At 43.7% G+C, this 22,480-nt stretch overlaps 1 protein-coding gene across 7 annotated transcripts in view; it reads right to left on the bottom strand.

Annotated features, from left to right (window-relative positions):
* Nucleotides 1–17,671: 17,671 nt before the first annotated feature.
* PARVG (parvin gamma) overlaps nt 17,672–22,480 on the bottom strand; it is a 47,675-nt gene continuing 42,866 nt past the window's right edge. For all 7 annotated transcript variants that reach the window (XM_006023578.3, XM_025204103.1, XM_014519927.2 and 4 more), the window contains 2 exons: nt 19,579–19,651; nt 17,672–17,979 (listed from right to left, as the gene is read on the bottom strand). In XM_006023578.3, coding sequence (XP_006023640.1) covers nt 17,894–17,979; nt 19,579–19,651 — 159 coding nt within the window. In that variant the 3' untranslated portion in view covers nt 17,672–17,893. The remainder of the gene's footprint in view (nt 17,980–19,578; nt 19,652–22,480) is intronic.

Consider the following 22,480-nt stretch of genomic DNA (forward strand, 5'->3'; position numbering starts at 1 on the left):
AGAGAAAGCATTACTATCACTTGGGTCCCTGATGTGCTTTGGGTGCACATATATCTCAGAATGCATGAGTCAATCTGCCATGCAACCCAGGACTGATAGGGCTGAAGGAACCTCTGGGAAAGGTTATTTGGGGCCTTCTTCCCCAAGCTGGAGAAGTATTAACCCATCTCAGCTTACCTCAGCATCTGCAAAAGTCTCCTTCTTTCTTTGATGCAAGGATCTCCTAGGAGCCAGTAGCAGGACATGGCCCTGGAGGAACATCCAAGCACCATCCTGGAGTATCTCTAGGGCAAGGAAAAAGCAAATATTTCCAGCTGAGCTGGAGTCAAGTCCATTCTTCCCCTCAAACTATTCCAGTTCTCTGAGGACCCACCACTCATTCAACCCAGGATTCCCATTCTAAGACATTTCTACCCAAACCCTTGTCACATGTTTGTCCCACATTATCTGGCCTCCCCCAACACAGCACCTATTCTGCATAATCTGGGCCATACCAGACTACAGGTTACTGGTCCTATGCTTTCTGTACAAATCTACAAGATACAATTCAAGTTCTCTTCTCAAGTATTTGTACCATAGTACCCAGGGTTCCCTTCCCCCAAGAGAGCTAGTCCCAGTGGCTGACTGAGGATATTCTGGCTTCTGGGAAATTGGTCTCCATTAGGGTGGATATGAACCCTAGAGCCAGTTTGATCCTCAGACCCTCTGGCCTGTTTCCTAGACCTAGGCCTCTGGTGTCCTTCAGCCCACCTGTGCTTGTTTTATTGCACCTCTATATTCGTTCTAGCTCTAGTTCCACGCAGTAAAGTCCCATACACGCTTACCTCTCTTGGTCTGGCCTACACAGTGTGTTCATTATGAACATAGCAAAGGGCAAAGGGCAGCAACTACATCCAGATGGGTCATCACGACTTCCACAATCAAACAGCAAAGGTGACCTTGCTCCCTCCTTTGGTAGCCAGATTTGCTAAAATGGGGAAGGGTTGCCAGAGATAGGAACAGGCTGGATAAAAGGGTGGAAAGAACACTTTTTTTTATAGAAGATGATATTACCTCTCACTAGAGAAATCCTTTCTTTTCTGCATTCACATTCTATGCTTTAGGGACTAGACTCTGCCCTGGAGATTAGCTCCCTTTCAGAATACCTTAGCTGTTCCATGACCTACAGCATGTCAGGCTGTGGTGGACCGACGGGGCAGGACGGGAGAGGGCTATGGCCCCCAGGTGCCAGCCTGGGCAGAACACCGGCTGGGCCCTTCAGAGTTCTTACCACATGACATGACTAAGTATTGCTACAAGAAGGACGGGAGGTGGCGGGGTGTAGAGGAGGATGCAAATGTAAGCATTGCCCTCCAGGTGCCAGAGAGCCACTGTACCTCACTGATGTCAGGCCCTGGGTACATGCCATTAAGGGCAAAGACTGAAGATCTATGTGTGAGTAGGAATTCACAGTATGATACCTGCTAGCTGAGAGTCCAGGATCCGTGATCAGGGACTCACTAGAGTTAACACTTCCAGCTGTCCCATGGGTTCATGGCCCTGGCCCACAGCTCTCCCTCTCCTTGCAGTCTCCATACAGCTATACACAGATTTTCTGCTAAGGAGCCTAATTGAGAAAGTATCCCACACAACTCAAGTGCACCTCGAAAAAAAGTACAATTGAAAGGGACCCAACTAAATTTGACCTTAAGCCCCTAGATGGGCTGCAAAGGAATGAGAGAAGGATTTTCCATTGTAGTCTCCCAAATGGGACCCCACTGTCTGCACTTGGTCAGGGTAATCAATGCAATGCAGCCTCTGGGACTTCTCTCCCTTGGAGGTAGAGGAAAGGAGCTAGGATCCCAAACCATTTATTATGGAGCCCCAAGCCAGCTCAAAACCTAGTGTGCTCCCAGAGATGGTCTTCAGGGATAAGTCACTGAATCTATCCTGTGGAGACCCTGAGATACAGGAGGATCCCCAGGAAAAGATCCCTTCTTTCCTTGAGATACGTGGATTCTTGGTAGGGGGCTGGGAGGGGGATTGTTCACTCTGGCTTATAAAGATGGGTAACACATATTTGCTCCAGAGGTCCATTCAGCGAGAAAACGAGCACCTTTCCATCACCACCTGTTCTCCTAACCCTTCCTTTAGGCAGCAGTCCCAGGTAAAGCCAGAGGACCCGGGTGGGGCTAATACAGAGGATGCACTCCTCATTTATGGTGAGTGGCATTCCTAAAGGTCTAGCAGTTTGACTTGCAATTTCTCAATTTATGGTTGGTTTATCTGGGGCCAAGATAACTCCATCCCCTACTGGAATCAAATCCACCCTCCTGGCATGTATTTATCTTAACGGTGTCAGAGACAACATATTGCTGCTGCTGTTGCTACCTTCTTCTCATTGTTGCAACTCTTAGCAAGGTAGACAATTGCAAATTTTCCAGTCTGTTTAATTTTCCTCTTTGGTTTCACTTTAAAATAGCTTTGTTTGGCATCACACATTTCAAAACACAGAAATAAAGGAATTTCTTGCAGCCTCCAGAAAGCTGAAGGCACCAAATCCTGTGACAGTCATTTCATGAAGGTTAGTGACATTGTCTTCCATCCCTACACTGGGCTGATGGACTAAAAAGCCAATCCAACCTCATTCCCCCTCCAGCTCTCATCCCCCAGTCTCTTCCTGTGATGCTCATGTCTCCTCCAGTCCCCTTTCATCTCCTCCAGTCCCCTGACCAATGAATTTCACACACAAAATGCATGACAAATGAGTGAAATGTGAAACATGCGTACAGCGACTCACACTATCATTGTTTTTAAATAGAAAATCTGTTTTAAAAGAGACTGTTTCACTTCATGAATCACAGGCAACTATAACATATTGGACCAATCCACTATAATTTATGACTACAGTGTTCTGACCTGGTTATTGGGGTATTTGCTGTATTGTTAAATGACATTGTTTAAACTAGGGTGCTGGAAAAACAAGCAGGATAATAGTTTGGGACTGCCACCCATTCACCGATACTTTAAGGGACAGTGAAAAAGCAATTTAATTTGATTGGTTTTCTAACTCCAACTGCTGCTGAGCCTGCCCGACCAGGGGTCAAAGTGAAGGAGAGAAGATCCAAATCCAAGAAAATGAGCTGATAAAGTAACTCTTACTCTTACTCTCACCTAGATAAAAGTAACTCTTTCTAGGTGGGGAGAGAGTTAGTGAGGATCTCTTTGGAAAGAACATGACACAAACAGACCTACTGGAGGGACTCAGGAAACCAAGCCTTCCTAGGCTCACTTCACAAAGAATGGGTAGTCATGTAGACCTTTTCTTTTAAAATCCTTTTTTTCCCTTTTATGATACATTTTGTTCTTGTTATTATTCTTACACTTAGAAAGCCTCTCTGGTCACTCTAGTTTCCTCTCTAAAAGACAGTGGGATGTATTGGGTGAGATTGCTAGAGACTTGGGTTTTGAGTTTGAAGTAACTGCACAATCTCTCTACTGATTTATCTGAAAAAAAAAGGTGGTGGGGAAGACTTCAGCAGTTCCTTTCCAACCGCCTCTGAGGTAGAAATCACAATTTTAGTCAATAATTAATGTAATATATTGCATGAAAATTTAAACCACAAATAGAAGAGTAAAAAACTTTAAAATACTCTTGGATTTTGAACTTGTTTCCTTTCCCCTTCCCACCCCCAAGGAATTACCTCCTGGCTACAGGACTATTTGATGAAAAGATCAGTCTGTCAGTCGCTTGTTGTTTACGCCATAGCAGATTTGTCATCCAGTTTAGCAAGCTCAGCTTGACACATGAATTTTCAGTCATAGCTAAATGGTTGTCAAGTGCTCTGTAGATAAACAATACCAATGTAAAACTGTTGTTGAAGTAACCAGAGCAAAAAACAGAATAATGTAGAGAAAGGATGGAGCCATGTAAACAAGGAACAATGGGAGACAAACCAGTGAAATATTACCAGAACTGACAATTTTTCAACTCCAGTCATTCGCTATATATATCAATTAATTTTTTCATGAACTTGCCATGAAAAATTTAAAGGGTGCTCATGATTTATATTCTTTGTTTTGGTGTTTGCCATTTCTGTGAGCTCTTCCACAATAAAGTTTAAAACTCCTGTGAAATTAAACAATTCTGACTCAGAGTTGTAACCAACATCTCCCAAATAGCCAATCAATTGATCGTCTCCAAATAAATGGCACTTAAGACTACACAGCAGATACCTAGGATTCGTAAGACCAATAAAACTTCTTGTGCCTACAGCACATGGTCTATAGCTGTTATAGTCCTTTACACAGAGCTATAAACACTTAACATGATTATTAAACTGCCAATACAAAAAGTAGTTGCATACTGAATTCAAGTTACCTAAAATTTCCTATAAAAAATTAAATATGACTACTGTGACAAAAGATTTAATGTACATCAGTGTCTATACATGTGCAGAAAGGCTGCCTCAGTGCATTGTAATTACAATGGGTCAGAGCAGACTCAATTAATCGAGTCTTATGGAGCATGATAGTATCACATATGCATCACTGGAAACAAAGCATGCCTTAAACTTGTCACATGTGGGGGGTAAGTTGTTTCATTCTACTTTTTAAATCTGTAATGCAAATTTGTATCACGGACATTAAAATGCCTTTTTGTATGTACACTCCCACAGGACTCTCCAAGGGGAGGACCAGTATATGCCACAGGTTTGAGCACAGATCAACTTGTAACATCTATTTTTTAGTTTAAGGAGCTTTCAGGAAAGCTAATGACACAACTCTTACTTGCTACCCATTTTTGCTCAAGCATGTAAAAAAATTACTGTGTGCTAGGTTCATCCATCTTCCAGGCATGAATAAACCTTTCTAGACAATCTGTTATTTTACCAGCTGAAGTTGGTAGAGCCTATTCCACCATGTGCTCAATGTAAAATGCATGGTACATATTTTACATGATTTCTAAATTAGGGATGGGCCAGATTCAATATTTCTGCCATGGGGATCCCCTAAAGCAGATAAAGGAGTTTTAATCAGCAATCCCTAATCTTCTAGCTTCATAGCAAAGACCAGTCGCCAACCCTCTTCTGTAACCACCCTATTCCTTTCTATACCTTCAGAAGAGCAGATGACTTGTCACAACATACCCTGTTGGTGATTTCATTGGAGATGCTAATGACTGAGAAAGCATTGCACCCTTCCAATTGGGGCTTCAAGTTACTCAGATATTGCTCTGGTGGGAGTTGTTCAAGTAAGCAAGCAGATTACACAGTTAGTTTCCCCAGGTGTTGTTTGAGGTACAGTAATCTGACATGCTGGATATTGCTTTTAATTCTGCTATAACTGCTTCAGTTGTAAACTTCAGATTAAAACAGTGTCCACATTCATTACTACTAAAGTTACATTAAGACTATCACATAAGTTGACAAATAGAGATAAATGTGCTTGAGAGCTGAAGTGTTAGCTACACTGAATCACAAGGTAAAACTGAAGTGGAGTGCATTGGCTTGACTACGGGGGTGTATGTGTTAGCCATGTTGGTCTAAGGACATAGGCAAACAAGGTTCTTTGGTTAAATCCAATATCTTTTATTAGACCAACTGAAATAGCTGGAAAAATTCTTCTTAGCAAGCTTTCAGGCACAAACACTCTTCGTCAGGCTGATGAAGTATCTACAAATGGTCTGTGCTGTGCTGGATGGAAGGGTACAGCAGCCACTCCATCCAGAAAGAGCACAGACCATATGGAGATGTTTCCTCAGCTTGACGAAGGGTGTTTGTGCCCGCAAGCCTGCTAAGAAGCATTTTTCCAACTATTTGAGTTGGTTTAATAAAAGATAGCAGATTGACCCAAAGAACCTTGTTAGCTTAACTACATGATTTACAAGTACCTGGCAGCATATCATCTGAATGACACAATTTACATCTGCTGCATTCAGGAGGGTTGTAAAACATTTGCAAAGTTCTATAGCCTGGGCTAACACATAATGGATTATGGAATAATCAGTCCTGCAAAATGTTTAAAATCATGGATTGCACTGGGACATAAACACCTTACACTGCAGACATTTTGGAGCTTCAACAGTGGGATGGGTTGCGAGATTTCATTCTTCTTTTTAAACGAAGACGTGGGTTTTCAACTAACCCACAGGTCTCACAAAAGTTTCCACATTCCCTGAAAACTTTTGTTTCTCATTAAAGAAACTTGACTGCCCCCAAAAATAATTTCCAAATGCCACTACAGTGCCTCTCAGAAATTTTAGTTTACCTACCTCAGAATCTCAGTGTCTACTCTGGGCCAAGCTCCCCACCTGCATTTCATCTTCCCTAACACTGTTATGTGACTGCTCTTATGCATCTCTTCCCCTCAGCAAGAGGGGAGATCACTGTGGCATTATGAGATGAAGTCTAATTAAGGATCCTGTGTTGTAGAAGAGATGGCTATCACCAAAACACCTGAGCTACTCTCCCAGAGACTCCATAGTAGCATTTCAAAATGAAACTCCCTTGCTTGTTAAGGTTGCATAAGACAAAGAAGTAATTTTCCACTCAACTGGCACCTTGTTTTATATAATTTTACAGGCAATAGATTCTTTCCACCTGCATATGTGAGACTTGAGAGGCCAAAATTTGAGAACCACTAGAAATGGCAATGGATAAAATCCAGAAAATATTTGGTTTGGTTTATCTATGGGAATTGGAGGACTCAGAACACACTTCTTTTCAACAGGGTGGGAAGGGGGGGGACAATATGAGACCCTGCTGCCACTGAACTGTGAAAAAAAAAATCAGTGACCAAATAAGGTCTAATGTTTTTTAAGGCAAATGGTTAAAGAAATCAATAAGATTTTCTTCTACATTCAAGACTGGATATCCTGCTGCCTGAAAAGACCTCACTAGGATTTACCCTTCAGCAAAACTTCCTAGTCCTGATTTTGGTTTCAAAACTAGTTTCTCCCCCATACCCTCCTCTTTGTTTCTCTGGAATTTTGCATGCCAAAAAACCCATCAGCCTTTGCATCAGTAAAAAGGAAAATGTTGGTTGGCCTTTCCTGTACTCTCCGTCTTGTGCCCTCCATAATCAAATCACATAATATAGTTCTAGAAAACAAATGTCTTGAAAAATAAAGTATGCAAAAATGTAGGATGGCTTTTGTCCTTAGCAATCTTAGAAACTAGAAAGAAGAAAAAACGGTGAAGGGGTTTTTGTTTTGTTTTGGTCTGGTTTGGGTTGTTGTTTATGCCTTATTTTTTCTCTTTTTTTTCTTGCTGAGTTCAGATTGAGGTAGAACTTAAATTTAACTGATTTCTAGGATATAAAAACTAACTGCTAAGAAGGGAAGTGGCAAGAAACAGTGGGGATGTCCCACTTCTTCAAGAATTAGAAGAATAAAAAGCATAATAGACACTAAGAATAGTTACCACATAGAAAAAATAGAAAGACTACTTGCAGCAATCAAATGCATTGTAGGTTTGGTGATGTTCTCTCTCCTAAATATAAATGGCCAGCTACCAGGAAAGCATTCTGGGAAAGCTTTCTATTGTAGAGTGAAGAGTTCAGAAGTCATTTGGTAATCACACAGAACTTTATTCCTAGAAGAGAAAGCTGAATTCGTCTTTCAAAGGGTCAAGAATCCTGGTGTGTTTGGATTGGTTCTATTTTTTTAACTTTTGATTCTATGAGAAAAATCTAGCTGCTTTCAGATACATGTGGCTTTTTGGGCAGCAGCCTATAATCAATCACAATAACTCTTCCCTTTCTGTCTGCTCCCTCTTTTCCAGTATGCTACCCCTCTTCCTGTCCTTAGAGATTCTCTATTCATTGCTGCATTCATGCACATGCACGCAACCTTTATGATGATGTCTGACATAACAGTACATTTGCCTGATAATTCATATAGGAACCAGGTCGGGGTGGGAATTAGGAATACCTTGATTCTGGTTATGTTCCTGCCATTGGTTGATCTGGTAACCAAAGGCAAAAATAATTTAGTTAATGGATACATCTACATGTTGCCTTATAGCGATGTAGTAATGCACTACATTCTGTATGGTACACTACAACAACGTGGCAATTACTACATTGCTAGTCTACATGTGATCACTAGCTACATTGCTGGAGCAGTGCATTCCCTGGGTACAGCAATGTAGTAGTGAAATTTAACCATGTGCCATGAGCAAAGCTCAGTAACCACCCATACTGTGCTGTAGTACTTCCAAAAGTACGTTGCTACAGCATTCCCAGCGCTGTAGCAACGTCGTCATATGGTAATGTGTAGATGCTCCCAGCCTATAAAATAAGGACAATGATATATACAGATAAAATTGTGGATGGGTGAATTCCTAGCTTGTTTCATGACCATCCAGCAACTATGATGATTTGTTGGTTATTTAATAGAAGAAGAGACTATTTATTTTTTCTTCTAAAAGTATCTGTCACTCAGAGTCATTGACTTCTTTGGAATACTCAACAGGCTTCATCCCATCACAATCCAATGTACATACCTAATGATACAAGGTAATGAAAAAATTAGACTAGAATTTAAATAGCACACCCAGTACCACCATTAGGAAAAGCTTAATTTCAAAGATTTAAAAATTATACAGGAGTTTAATTTATATGTCTAATTATATGGCAAAGCAAATTGAATATCCCAATATAGCGATATCTTGGGTTACTTAAAATTTCATGATAGATTTGGCAGTAAATATAGAACACACAAGCTTGATTTTATTACTAACATCAATAAGAATGAAAGAAAAGAAGTCTGTCACTGACTTTGCCAGGCACAAGGAGCAGCTTAGAATAACAATATATATTTTTCCTCTCCCTGGTCCCATGCCAATGGAACATCCTTTTCAGTTCTGTCACTTGTAAATTCAACCTATGCCAAATCTGTGACTGTATCCTGTCCATAAATATTGTACTTGTTTGTGGCTCTATGATAGATAAATAATATTTTTCAGGTATGTTTGTGGACTAAGATATACACTTTTTATTATCAGACACGTGCTTATCAAAATGTTCCAAGGTATTGAGTACATTCTAAATTGGCTCAGGGTGGACAGCACATTAAAGTATGTATTTTCAGTCTACCTAATAAAATGGCTAATTCAACCCCAGGATTTGCCATCCTTTTGAAAACATACAGCAAATATAAAATAAAATAAAATAAAAAATCAACAGCACTAAATGGCTGATGAAAGCTGGAGCTGGAAAGGAGAGCACAAGATAACTTTCACCTGAACATCAAGGCCAATCCCTCATCTGCTGTAAATCAATGTAGTCCCATTGTTTTCGAGAGCACCAGCTGAGGAGAAGGCCACAATATTTCAGGTGTTCTGAACTGAAATATTAAAATTAGTCCGGGTTTCTCTCTCATCTGTGCCATTAAATTATTTATTGGAACTTTGTCTTTTCTACTTAAGTGCAGGATGTCCCCAAATCAGGACGATCCTGCAGAGTAACATTTTAGAGCAATGTAATTAAGGTGCTTTTTATACAATCACATGCAGAGGCATAACAAAGCAGTTAGGTGCACAAAACAGAAGCAACTTCCAGCTGCCCTTGTGCAGCTGGTGCAACTGATATTGAGCCACTCCTCCCTCACAAATCAGTGCCCAGGGCAGCTACTCTAGTCACCCTGCCCTAGTCATGCTATTGATCACATGCAGGAATGTGGTCCTTGGCTTGGTGATGACAAGGTAGAGTTAATGGATGGATGTGTTCTGGAGTTAGGTAATGAGATCATTTGAGAAAGTACTTTCTGGAAATTGTGAAGCAGCAGCCATAAAACTTATTCTTTGTTCTTTACTGACTAGTTAAAGTCTCTGAATCCCCAGGAGCACCAAAAAAGCACATTCATGACTGCTAGCAGTGTACTAAAAGGTTTCCCCATGAATTTTCAGTGCTCGCCTCTGAATACTACCCTTTTAGAATGAGCTTCACCACCAACCTCCCCTGCCAGGACTGGGAGATGGAGTCATGCCAGCCACCATTTTCTCAGGGACCACATTTTGGCTGATTCTATGCAGATGCACAAAGGTTCAGGGAGAAAAGGCCTAAAACTAGACTTAAGCTAGTGGTAGAAAAGAGGGAAAAATAAGATTTTCTAGAAATGCAGATGACAGGAAAATTCAGGATACCATCCCAGGGCAGGATTTGCATTTAAAAAGGAAAGCAATCAGTTTTTATTTTAAAATTATATGTTCTGCTAAATTCCAAACAGCTAACCACTAGGGAAGTGCGAAACAGAAGCATTCCATTTCGACCAGCGTTTCCACGAGTGTTTCAATGGTTCGACGAAACAGCATTTTATTTCGACTTTTGTTTTGAGAGGAAACAGCTGTTTCATATTGTTCTGTCAAAACATTTTTGCGTTTTGAGCCTCTTTCAATGTTTTGCCCATAGGATATAATGGGGAAGGTCAAAACAGGCTACAACTTTGTCATTTCTGGCCTGATTTCAATGAAACTTGCAGGAAAGGTAGTCCCTTCTGAGGGCAACAAGGCCTGCCAAGTTTCAAGGAGATAGGTGCAGGGGGGTTGGAGAAACTACACCCCAAAGTCTTGAGAGCAAAACTGCTGTCACTTGTATGTGTGAAGCTCCAGCAGGGTCAAAACTGCAGGCCTGCTACCCCTGCTGAGGCCACAAAGCCTGCTAGGTCTCAACGAGATAGGTGCAGCAGGACTCTGGCATCTGGGGCCCTGCACCTCTGGCTGTTGACAGGCAAAACTCATGACATGGGTGCTTGTGCAACTGTGTCTGTCTTGGGTGGGGGGTAAGGGGGGGGAACCACTGCAGGCCTGGCTGCTAGGCATTGCTGCGGCCATGAAGCTTGCCAGGTCTCAACAAGATAGGTGCAGTGGGACTCTGGGTTCTGGGGCCCTGCACCTCTGGCCGCAGGCAGACAAAACTCATGACATGGGTGCTTGTGCAACTGTGTCTGTCTTGGGGCAGGGAATGGGGGTGGGGAACCATTGCAGGCCTGGTTGCTGGGCCCTGCTGCTGCCACGAAGCCTGCCAAGTTTCAATGAGATAGGTGCAATGGGACTCTGGGTTCTGGGGCCCTGCACCTCTGGCTGTTGATAGGCAAAACTTGTGACATGCATGGGTGACACTCTGTGTGTGTTCAGGTGCACCCTTCCTGGTGCTGGGGCCTCTGCACAACACGGCAGTGTGTCCCAGTGAGGTCTCCTCCTCCCCTACAGCCTCAGCTCAGTCCACCACTGTAAATGACAGCAGGTGAAAATAATGTAGCTGGCTCAACAGCAATAGCACCAGCAGCATCTAAGGTAGCCAAACTGAACTGTCACAGAGCCTTTCTTGTTATAAAGGAATGGACAGCAAGAAGTAAATATGTTGTATTGGATATATGTTACTCGTGGTGTGTGATGGCTTATCCTGTGTTTTTATATTTGTATGTTTATTATGAAAAAAGCAGAATAGTTACAGAAATATCTCTTAGGAAGCTTTCAGGTTGAAAAACCCTTTGTCAGGCTGAGGAAGTACCTGCAGTGGGTGTGTCTCCTGGTCCTGGATGGAAGAAATAGTAAAGAAGCCAGAGGCACGCACTGCATGCAAGAAAGCCAGTCAGTGAAAATGGAAATAGAGGTGGCAAGGGGTGAGGGAAAGGCTGGGGTGGGGATGGGGAGGAAAGGAGGATGTAACAGCTTTGGTAAAAGTGCAGAGGTGCCTGGGGTGTCAGATGTCTGGCAGGTTGCAGTGTGCCAGAATTCCACTGTCTATATTGAGCCCATGAGTTTCTGTATCTACTGCCTAGGAGGCTGATGAAGTGCAGTTCATAGGCCCAGCTCTGAAGAGTGGTTTGTACATTCAAATAAGCACCCAACCTCATCACCAGAACTGAAGCCAACTTCCTACAGCTCAAAACACAAAACGTGCCAACTATCTCCAGTACCCTGACAAACTGCACACCAGAATCTATCAAACACAACAATACCTACCTGTGGGGGCACATTCCTCACCAAAAAAACCTATGCCTCCAGTCTCTCAGGCCTGATCCTGACAGGGAACAAATTACAAACCACTTTTCACAGCTGGGCCTATGAATTTCACTTCATCGGTCTCCTAGGTACAGAAACTAGGTACATGGACTCGATATGGATTAGACAGTGGAATTCTGACACATTGCAACCTGTCAGACATCTGACTCCCCAGGCACCTCTGCACTTATACCTGCACTGCTACATCCCCCTCTCCCCCCAACCTGTCCCTCAGCCCCCTCCCCCCGATGCCTCCATTTCCATTTTCACTGACTGGCTTTCTTGCTTGCATTGCACACCAGGCCAGCCTCTGGCTTCTTTACTATTTCTTCCATGCTGGACCAGGAGACACACCAACTGCAGGTACTTCCTCAGCCCGACAAAGGGTTTTTCAACCCAACAGCTAGCATCCCAGGCAGTTAAGCTAAGCACACTAGGAGACTCACAATGGCACTGCAACCAGCAAACATCAGGCCTGTCAAAGATGTGACAGGTCTGGGTTTTCCCCAGCCAAGACTTTGTGTGTGCACACGTTAGCTGGAGGTTATGGCACCTCCTACCTGCCTTTCATCAAGAGATCATTGGTCCTGGCATTTACAGGGCTGCTGTGCCACCAGCAGTCCCACCAGGCCTCCCTACCCTGGCAGAGTGCAGTTTTAGTGGTCATGCCCAGGACCTAGGGCCTCCTCCTTCCCCACAGCCCCATCCCATACCTCCAAGTTCATCCTGGCAGGGGAATGAGTTCAGTGTTCTTCCCTTGATGGCTGGTGATGCAGTTAGTGCCCCCTCCTGCTGAGAGCAGGGCATTACCTGGTTTTTAAAAAGAAAATCAAAAAAAGGAAATAGGTGTGGACTGAGTAAGGATGGTGGCATTCAATCGGTCTGCACCTGGAGCTTGGGGAACCCTAGCAGCGGGAGGTTCACCTTCAGGAACACCAGCTGCTCCACCAAACCAGCATCCAAACAGGGGCGGTGGGGTGTCACTACATCCCCAGCGATGCTGAACACCCTCTTGCTCAGCACACTGGTCGGTGGACAGGACAGGTGTTTGCGGGCAAAGTGGCCAGATCCGGCCACATGGGGCTGTGGCTTGCCCAGTAGGCCAAGGGGTCACACAGCAGTGGCTCCCCATCCTTGGCAAGATAGGCACCCACCAAGGCATGAGCTGGAGTCTGGTGGCTTTGGACCCCACCATAGAAACCATGCCCTTAGCCCATATTGGCAGCACCTGTGGTGGAGAACAAGACTGGCTCATGGATGGCATGCTAGCATGAAACAGTGGATCCCCCTATTCCACATCCCGCCGCCTCCACCATTCTGCCTCCCTGACTTTCTTTACCAGCACCTCCGTCCACTGATTCAGTATTTGACTGCCACACACAGTGCCCTTCACCCTTGGGTCACACATGGTGGCCAGCACATGGACTGTACCGGACTGCAAGGGATCAAGCTGTTTCCTTATGCCCTCCTTCAGCTGCCTCATCAGTGCCTGCACATCTGGTGACAGTGGCCTGCCCCAGGCACGACAGGAACATTGATCCTCTGGAAACTCTCCATTTGGCTCTGAAGTTCCCTCACTATGTGGATCACCTAGCTAAAGAGAGCATCAGCAGCACTGAGGCTCTCAGTGGCCTCAAGGAAGGGCTTGGGAATCACCAAGATTTGGGAGATGGTATCCCACTCAGCTTTGTTCAGGGGGCCGCTGATCCCAATGTCCCTGAGCAAGGCCATCTCATGGATGGCCCTCTGTTACTTCACCAGCCTCTTGAGCATCAGGTATGTGGAATTCCACCGAATCTCCACATCCTGCATGATTTTGTGCCGCGGGATGTTCAGCTCTTTTTGTTTATCCCACAGGCTACTTCCGGTGGAAGTAGCTTGCTACCTTCCTGCATTTTTAAATTAGCTTGCTGGTAGTGGTAGCACCATCACCAGCAGCACTCTCCCCCTCCAAAATGTCCCTGACAAGGTACAACTTGTGTGCTACATAGTAGATGCCAGAGTTGGCATCACAGACCACCTTGACCATATTGGCCCCATTGTCAGTGACCACGACCCCGTGGGAGAGCTCACCCTGGCCAGCAAGCCACCCCTGCACCAATCAGTTCATGGCCTCCATGATCTCTGTTGCTGTGTGGGACTTATCCATCACCTAGGCTTGAAGGAGAGCCCACCAGGGCCTGCCTGGTCACATCAGTGCCCTGTGACAGAGAGGTATGCATGATCTCCACCCCAGCTGGTCCAGATGTCTGAAATGAAGTGTAAGGCCACCTGCAGACTTGCCTTGTGCAGCTTTTCCCTTAAGTACTCTGTCCATGCTTCATACAGGGATGGCACCACTGTCCTACTGAAGGTGGTGCGTGCAGGCACTTGGTATGATGGGACCACAAGTGCTATGAGCCACCTGAACCCTGGTGGCTCAGTGAAGGAGACGGGATGGCCATCGACAGCAAACATCTCCCCAATGCTCTGGATGAGCTTACTTGCCTTTGCAACACCCCCCCACCTTCCTGTCTGCCTTTCCCCCACTGTTCCAGCATGGCCTGCCTCCGCTTTGAGGGGACGGGGGCTTTATAGCAAGAGGGGGACTTCCCTTTGGGTACACTCCCACTGGTGGCAGGCTGAGGAGCAAGGGCAAGGGGGTAGTACCTGCAGAGATGCATCAGCATCCCCATGGTGCTCATGTGTTTTGTTCCCTTGCTCTGGCTGGTTTTGGCTTGGCAGTGCAGGCAGATAGCGTACATGGGATCATCTGCCAGCTCAAAATGATCCCAGACCACACTACCTGCTTGCTTTAGGGGTGCAGGTGAATCTGTGGATGCTGCTGCACTTTCCCCCTCCGCAGCAGGCAGAGGCACAGCAAGAGGAGAAGCGAACTTGGCTGAGCCGCTTGCCTCTACCTCTACATCAATATTCTCCAAAGTGCCTTCTGGGGAAGGAGACCTGGCTCAAAGGGAAACTTGAGGGGTGTCGAGCACAAACTCAGCTGATTTCCCCTCCTTCCGCAGAATTTCCCTTGCTAGGGCACCGAGATCCAGATGCAGCAACAGCTCTTCTTCTGACACTGGAAGGATCAGCATGGGAAGTAACATAGGGGTGGAGTAGGCTGCTGTGCTGGTGCTGCTGATTCTGGTTGTGATCATGGTGGGGGTAGGAGGTGGGTTGGGTTATGGCTGCTGAGCATGAAGGGGATGCAGTCTTGGGCACAGGCAGTGGCACTGCTCCCCTCTCCTTGCTGCTTGTAGCAGCCTCATCCTTTTTAGCTGGAGGAAAGAGGCTGTGTCTCGATTTGGTGGGACGGGAACTTACAGCTCTCCCTCTACTTCCTCTTCCACCTCTCCCTGAAGGCTGGCCAGTGTGGCCACCTGCCTTTCCATCACACTTCATTATGTATTTCATATCTTCCTTTTCAAGAAATATATAAATGTATTTGCGTTCCTATATAAACTGAAAACTGTAGGTATGCTTCAGTGATGAGATTTATCAATGCAATAGAAATATATCTGTGTGTGTATATAAACTCAATAGCCTTGGTGTGGTGCAAAGAATGAACGTATAAAAACAAATATATATACTCCTAAACAGAGTAAATTCTATAGTAACCCTATCCAAAAAAAGTATAAAATTCAAAAGAATAAATCAATGAATACAATAATAAAATAAAGGCACTTACAAGAAAAAGGTATTCTGAAATCTCTTGTGCTAGGGTAGCAAGCAGGGAATCCTTTAGAAAATCAGTGCTGCTAGCTGTAGTGATTTGATGGTGAGCTGCTAGAACATACAGCTCAGTAAGTGACCCTAAAGCAGAAAGCAGGAGTAGTTTAAAAAATGCTGCCTTTTATGCAGTTTTTCTGTCCCTCCCCCAGAGCACTGGGGTTGGAAGGGACCTCAGGGAAGAACCACAGCCAGCTACACATGTCAATAATGAGAGCACTCCCTCCCTTCCACCTTCCCCCCTCACTTTACTTTCTCTTCCCTGCAGGAAAGCAAGCCAAGCCATTGAAGGTAAGCCTATAGCCCAGCTTCCCAGTCAAAACTCAAAATGTTTTGAATTGTTCAAAACGTTTCGACCTGCCCTGTTTTGAGCCTGCCTGTTCCATTTTGACTTCACTGTTTTGAGGTCGAAATGGCTCAAAACAGTGCCAAAACAAAATGGGCAGCAAAATTTCACACAGCCCTACTAGCCACTCCTTCCATCTGTGACTGACCCTAAATACAGGCTTTTTTCAGTGGTGGGCTATGTACCCATTTCAAGTCTTCAGAGGAAGACCCAGTGTCTGCAGCCACCTCTATGCTTTTGCAGTGAGCTTAGTAGAAAGACAGACAGAAAATCAAGAAAATATCTCCCTGCTCCCTCTGACGCCAAAAGGGGGGGACTAGAATGAGCATTTGCTCAGAGCAGCCTCAGAGCCTATGATGGAGCAAGGGATGGATTCTATGGTAAAATTCACAGCCATAGTACTGCTGAATAAACTGGCCCCTGAATACACGCAGACAAAATTATATTTAGGCTCGGCAGGAATTGATTTTTATCAATAAACAGCAATAAATGCTGATTTCACCTCACTTTCACAGACCAATGAAAAAATACTTCCATTATTAATAATCAAAAACAGAGGGGAAGAACAGAAGGGAGTCACAGGCCAGAGTATAGCAGGCCAGTCTCTTTAAAGAGGAAAAGAGGGGGCAGCCTAATGACCTGTCAATTAATCAATTAGCTGCTTGTTTACAAGGTGCTGGAAAATGGGCTGGAGGGCGATGACAAGCTACCTAAACCCCTATTCAAAGACCAGATGGGGGAGGGGGATGGGTGGAAGTTGATTCTAGCAGAAGCAGAAACAGAAGCAGCAGCTGTGGAGGAAGCCGTGGGAAGCAGCAACAGGGAGTTCCTGATACCCGAGTGGGACAACACAGCTGGAGTACTGTGTCCAGTTCTGGGCACCACACTTCAGAAAGGATGAAGATAGGCTTGAGAGGGTAGGACGAATGGCCGCCCATATGATCAGGGGCCTGGAGGATAGGTCCATTAAGGAGAGACTCTTGGAACTAGGCCTGTTCAGTCCGAGTAAGAGAAGACTGATAGGTGACTTGATAGCTGCCTATACATACGTAAGGGGCGAGCAACAAGATCCAGGGGAGCAACTCTTCAGGTAAGCACCTCGGAAGGATGAGCACCAATGGGCACAAGCTAAAAGAGGGAAAATTTAGGCTGGACATAAAAAAAAAAACAAAAAACCCAACTTTTTTCTCCATAAGGGTTACCAGAATCTGGAGCACAGCAGAGGTGGTGCAGTTGGCATCCTTGGAGGTGAGACTGGATAAGCACCTTGTTGAGCTCATTTGAGCCCAGTAACCTCCTGCCCATGACAGGGGACCAGACCTGATGATCTTACAGGTCCCTTCTGGTTCATCGATTCTATGATTCTAACTCAGCTGCCGAGAATGGAGAGACTGTAAAAAGAAGCAAAGCAGCCTACTGGTGAGATTGGTATGTGGAGAGAAAGACTCCAATTTAAAAAGATGCAGGTTTTGGTGTTGTCTTGGCCTTGCCAATGTCTTTTTTGTTTTTAGGGTTCTTGGGTTTTTTGCCATCCCAGGGGCAGAAGATCTTTATATTGTTAATTTAACTACTTAAATTGATAAAAATCAATGGATACTATTAATTTTTATTTTTAAGCATTTATTTCAAAATTATTTTAAAAAAATCAAAATCAAAATCTACCGTGCCTATTTTTATTGCTGGCAGCCCAAGTTATATAAGTGCAACTTTCCACTCATACATGTTTCATTAAACACATGTTTGCAGGCAAATCAAGCACAGGTGGATATACATGCAAAGTGGCAAACACAACGAAACAAAAAAATTGATCCTATAATGCACCAGGAGGAAAATCTATGTCTTGCTTTCAGTCTTCACGTTTTTTGGTCTTGTATTTGGAATATAAGCAATATAAAATCTTCAGTATGGTCTTCACATCTCTGCACATGATATCTGTGGATACATAGGAAAGTAACAAACCAGATTGGAAACATTAGAAATCCTTGAAATAGATAGATGCCAACTGTCAAAGCAATGAACACCATCTTCCACTGTTCTCAAATTATAAAGTAAATTTAGAGAAAGTAATTGAGTGAGAAGCAAAAGAGGAACCATAGGATTTTCAGGTTTTCATGATTTCTGAAATCAATTAGAGACACGTCACTGGAGAAAGGTCATATAATATATAGTAAAAAATAACTCTACACTGGCAGAAAAGACACTAGAAATTTAATAGGACTTTACACCTATAGTTTTATTATGAGTGTACCATGTTATGAGTGATAGCAGGTATTACATTAACTCTTTATTCCCTGTTTTTCAAATGTTTGCACTTTATTTTTTTTTTGGTTTTTGAACGTTGCAATTCTCAGCTCCCACATTCTGGAAGGGTACAAGATACTGCTACCCAGTCTTAATTTAAATTAAATCCAACAAATGCATTTACAAATGGAAGACCCTCATGTGAGAGATGTGTACATGCTTGTCTGTATTTTCATTTGGGTATGCATGCCCACACCCACACCCACACCCACCACATAATGGCCGTCTGTGAATGAACCATCCAACTAGAAAAATGCCATTTTTTTAAACACTGGAACTGTGTACTAAGGGAAAACATGAAATGCCAAAAACTTTACATCTTTAAATGAAGACCTGATGTCTTTCTAATAGGCACGCTCCAGTTCATCAACTAGTTATTGTGCTTTATGCTGATATGATTAGCTAAAATTAGATGGTCCATGTTATGCAAGATGTCAAGAAAGATTACCCTCGTAGTCCCTCCTGGCTTTAAAAATCTATTAATCCATTCATGTCATGATTCTGGAAACAGGGCCCCACAACAGATACTCTTATTACCAAGTAAATGTGGTTGGAATTTTTACATGTTTTTTCATCAAAAATATTGATTTTTTTCCAAACTGGACCCTTCAGGGAACAAATATACCAGTCAAAATGACAGGAAGAGAGACCAGTTGAGAACATCCAATACTGGAGGTTACGAGAGCCATGGGAAACTTATTGCAGTATCTCAGCACTGAATCAAGCATGGTCCACAGCCCGCATGACTGCACCACTCATTGAGCTTTTGGCTGTTTCAGGGTGGGTCTCTCCCTGATTCTTCATGAAACCCTCAAGGCATTTAGAAGGTTATTAGCCCAACACAGAACATGCACGACCATGTACACACATGCACATACAAACAGCAAATTCAAATATCAAATTTTTTTGAGAGACAGAAAAATTGTTTCCCACCTGGCTCTGTTCCTAAATGTAATTTTAACAATGACTAATGTATTTTAGATCATTTCAGTCTGGTTTTAAAAAGTGTCAGCTTAATAACCAGGAGGTATTACATCAGGAGAACTGTTGCTAGTGTAGACAGGAAGAAAGTTAAACAAAATGTGACATTCTTAATATCAACTGCAAGTGAGGCAATGTGCAGAAAAGGAAATATTGTATAGTGTATGAGTGTCATGTTGAAGAAGCTTTTGCAATTGATTTAATGAATTGCCATTTCTCTTCCAGAACAAGATCTTTGTTATCACTCACCTTCAGGGTTGAGAGGAACATTTAGAACTCCTTCATCTGTCAGCAAGTCCATGACAAGGTTAACATTGTGAAACTGTTGATAGGGAAAGGTGAGATCAATGGAACAGAAAAACAACTTTAACTACAGGCATACAGGGGGTACTTTAGTTCTTAAATCAGTATTTCTGAACCTTTTTGGACTCAAGGCACCCCTTGCAAAATGCTCATTTTTAGTTTTCACTCATTTTTGACTGTAGAAATATAATAGAGCAATTCATTTGTTGCAAAGAACTCAGGAAGACCACAACAGGTCAGAATCTTTTCAATGCTGTACAGTGGATTCCTATTTGAAATATCTGAATTTACCTCGTGAATCAGGTCTGCACACCAAACTGTGCTAACATTTCATGGCACCCTGAAGCATCTTTAAAAAGATCTTAAGGCAACCCATGGTGCTATGGTACCCTGGTTGAGAATCAGCATCTTAAATAATTGTAATGAGAGTTGGAATTGGTTCTGAAATATTTTTTCATGCTGTTTTTGGTTCTGATGGAGTGCCTGCTGTCACTTTTACCAAATGAAAAAAGTAAAACCAAGTTTCCAGTAAGAAATGACCTTATTTACTCAAATATAAGATGACCCTGATTATGATTACCCCCAATAATGAGATTCTATATATGAAAAAATTATAAATTTGATATAATCTTCCAGGTATAGAATCTAATTATTGGAGGTTTGTCTGGAATTTGCTCCCTTCCCACTGCTACAGCAGGAGAAAAAAAATCTGTGGGATTAGGTAGCCCCTTTACCCTCTGCTCCTTCTTCCCCCCCCCCCCCCCCCCCCGCCCCCACACACGCTCTCCCTGAGCATAAGAAAATGAGGAGCAAATTAAAAAAAAAAGAAAAGACCTTGAAATATACACAGCTGTAGTCATTTACAGAAAATACGCATAGATTTAGTTCATCCAGAATTAATGTATTTCAGTGTTTTTGAAACTGCTGCAAGTTTTAGCACTCCATAAACACACTTTTAAGTAGCACTTTGGCATCTACTTATATACAATACAAATATGCATGTCATTAATCCAAAGCCAAAAGGGTTATGTTTTACCATATAGTTCACTGGGTTGGGTCCCAGCAGAGTCAACATCATTTCAGGCCATGGTGACCCACAGCTCAGCATATGTGTTCTCCAGATATCCCCCTCCCCTACAAAGGATCCATGTGCTAATCAGCCCCCCACTCATGACTACAATTGGGTGTTCCTGTCACAAGTCCTGGGATCCTCTAGAATTTTGTATGCAGATGAGGCACAAGGCAACCTGGTCTGGCTTCACCTCAGAGGGCAGGGCCACACTAATTGCATATAACAGCCTGAGAGAGGAGGCAACAGAGGGATTCTTGGTGAATTCTTTGGGGGCCTATTTGGTAATGTTTGCCAGGCATTTAAAGCTGATGTAGAAACAGAAATCATTGGAAATGGGAAAGAAAGACACAGATCAACTGTGGGAGCAAAAGGGGAAGTAAAAATGTATTCATTGTAGTAGCTCACCTTGACTTGAAAAAAGATTCAACACTGAGGTGGACTGTGCTTAATGGATGCTACCATGTATTTTATTCAGATGGGTTGTACCAACCTATTCTTGTGGTAGGTTCCTGTCAGCACATGGGCCATGTGTTTTGAAGTCATGCTGAGTGTTGGCTACGTTTAATCAAATTCATACTCAGTTTCCATTACTGAGTACATGCTGCTTTTGGCAGCAGTTTAATGATAAGCAATGCATTTAATGACGTTTTCTTATATGTATTTGTGAGATGAGGAGCATGAAGGAGTGAGAGAAAGCAAACAAAAGCTCCGAGTTGCCTTACATGCTGGGCAGGGGAGGTCAGGAGAAGAAAAGCAGCCAGCAGTAACAGACAGAGAAGGTGAAAGCAAGCAATACTTACAACATGGAGGGCTGGTGGCACTGCAGCTGGAGACTGGAAGGGAAGAGAAGCAATTATCACACTTCCAGAGTAGCATCTCACTCCAGATTGGAGGAAGGAAGCTGCTCCAAGATATTTCAGGCAGAGTGGGGTCAGAGAGGGGTAAATTCCCTGCAAGCCAGAGAGAGGAGTGGCTGAGCATCCTGGCAGGCAAGTGTTGTGAAACTTGCTAGAGGAACCCTGGGGGTGTGACCCTGAGAAGGAGGCAGGCGAAGGCCTGCACACACAAGGCTACTAATCATCCCTGGAGTGGAGTGACACCTGAGGATCTGGGGAAAAGGCCAGAAGAATTGCTGTTCCAGGTTAGAGCCTCACTGCACATGGGAGAAATCCCATTGGGACTGTGAATGCTCATGAGTAAGCCAGGGCAGGATTGTGCAGAGCAGTGACTGAACTGATAGCTGATGAACTGAGGCTTACTTGGCTGACCAGAGAAATCCAGGGCAGCCTACGGACCAAAAGGGGGGCACATAAAAAGTGGAAACAGGGAGAGATTACCAAAGAGGATTATACCTCCTCTGATCGCGCTTGTAGGGAGGCAGTTAGATGGGCCAAAGCTACCATGGATGAGGATGGCATCCCAAGTAAAGGATAACAAAAAATTGTTTTTTAGATATATAGGGAGTAAAAGGAAGGCCCAGGGAGGAATAGGACCCCTACTAAATGGGCAGAAGCAATTGGTGACGGACAGGGGGGACAAGGCTGAACTCCACAACGAGTTCTTTGCCTCAGTGTTCCTAAGAGAGGGGCAAGACAAGTCTCTCACTGGGATTGTAGACAGGCAGCAGCAAGGCGCCAGACTACCATGTGTAGATCCTGAGATAGTACAGATTCACTTGGAGGATCTGGATGCCTTTAAGTTGGCAGGCCCGGATGATCTCCATCCGAGGGTACTGAAGGCACTGGCCAACATCACTGCACAGCCACTGGCGGGGAT

Source organism: Alligator sinensis, unplaced genomic scaffold (genome assembly GCF_000455745.1).
Source record: "Alligator sinensis unplaced genomic scaffold, ASM45574v1 scaffold975_1, whole genome shotgun sequence".
In the NCBI taxonomy this organism is placed as follows: Eukaryota; Metazoa; Chordata; order Crocodylia; family Alligatoridae; genus Alligator; species Alligator sinensis.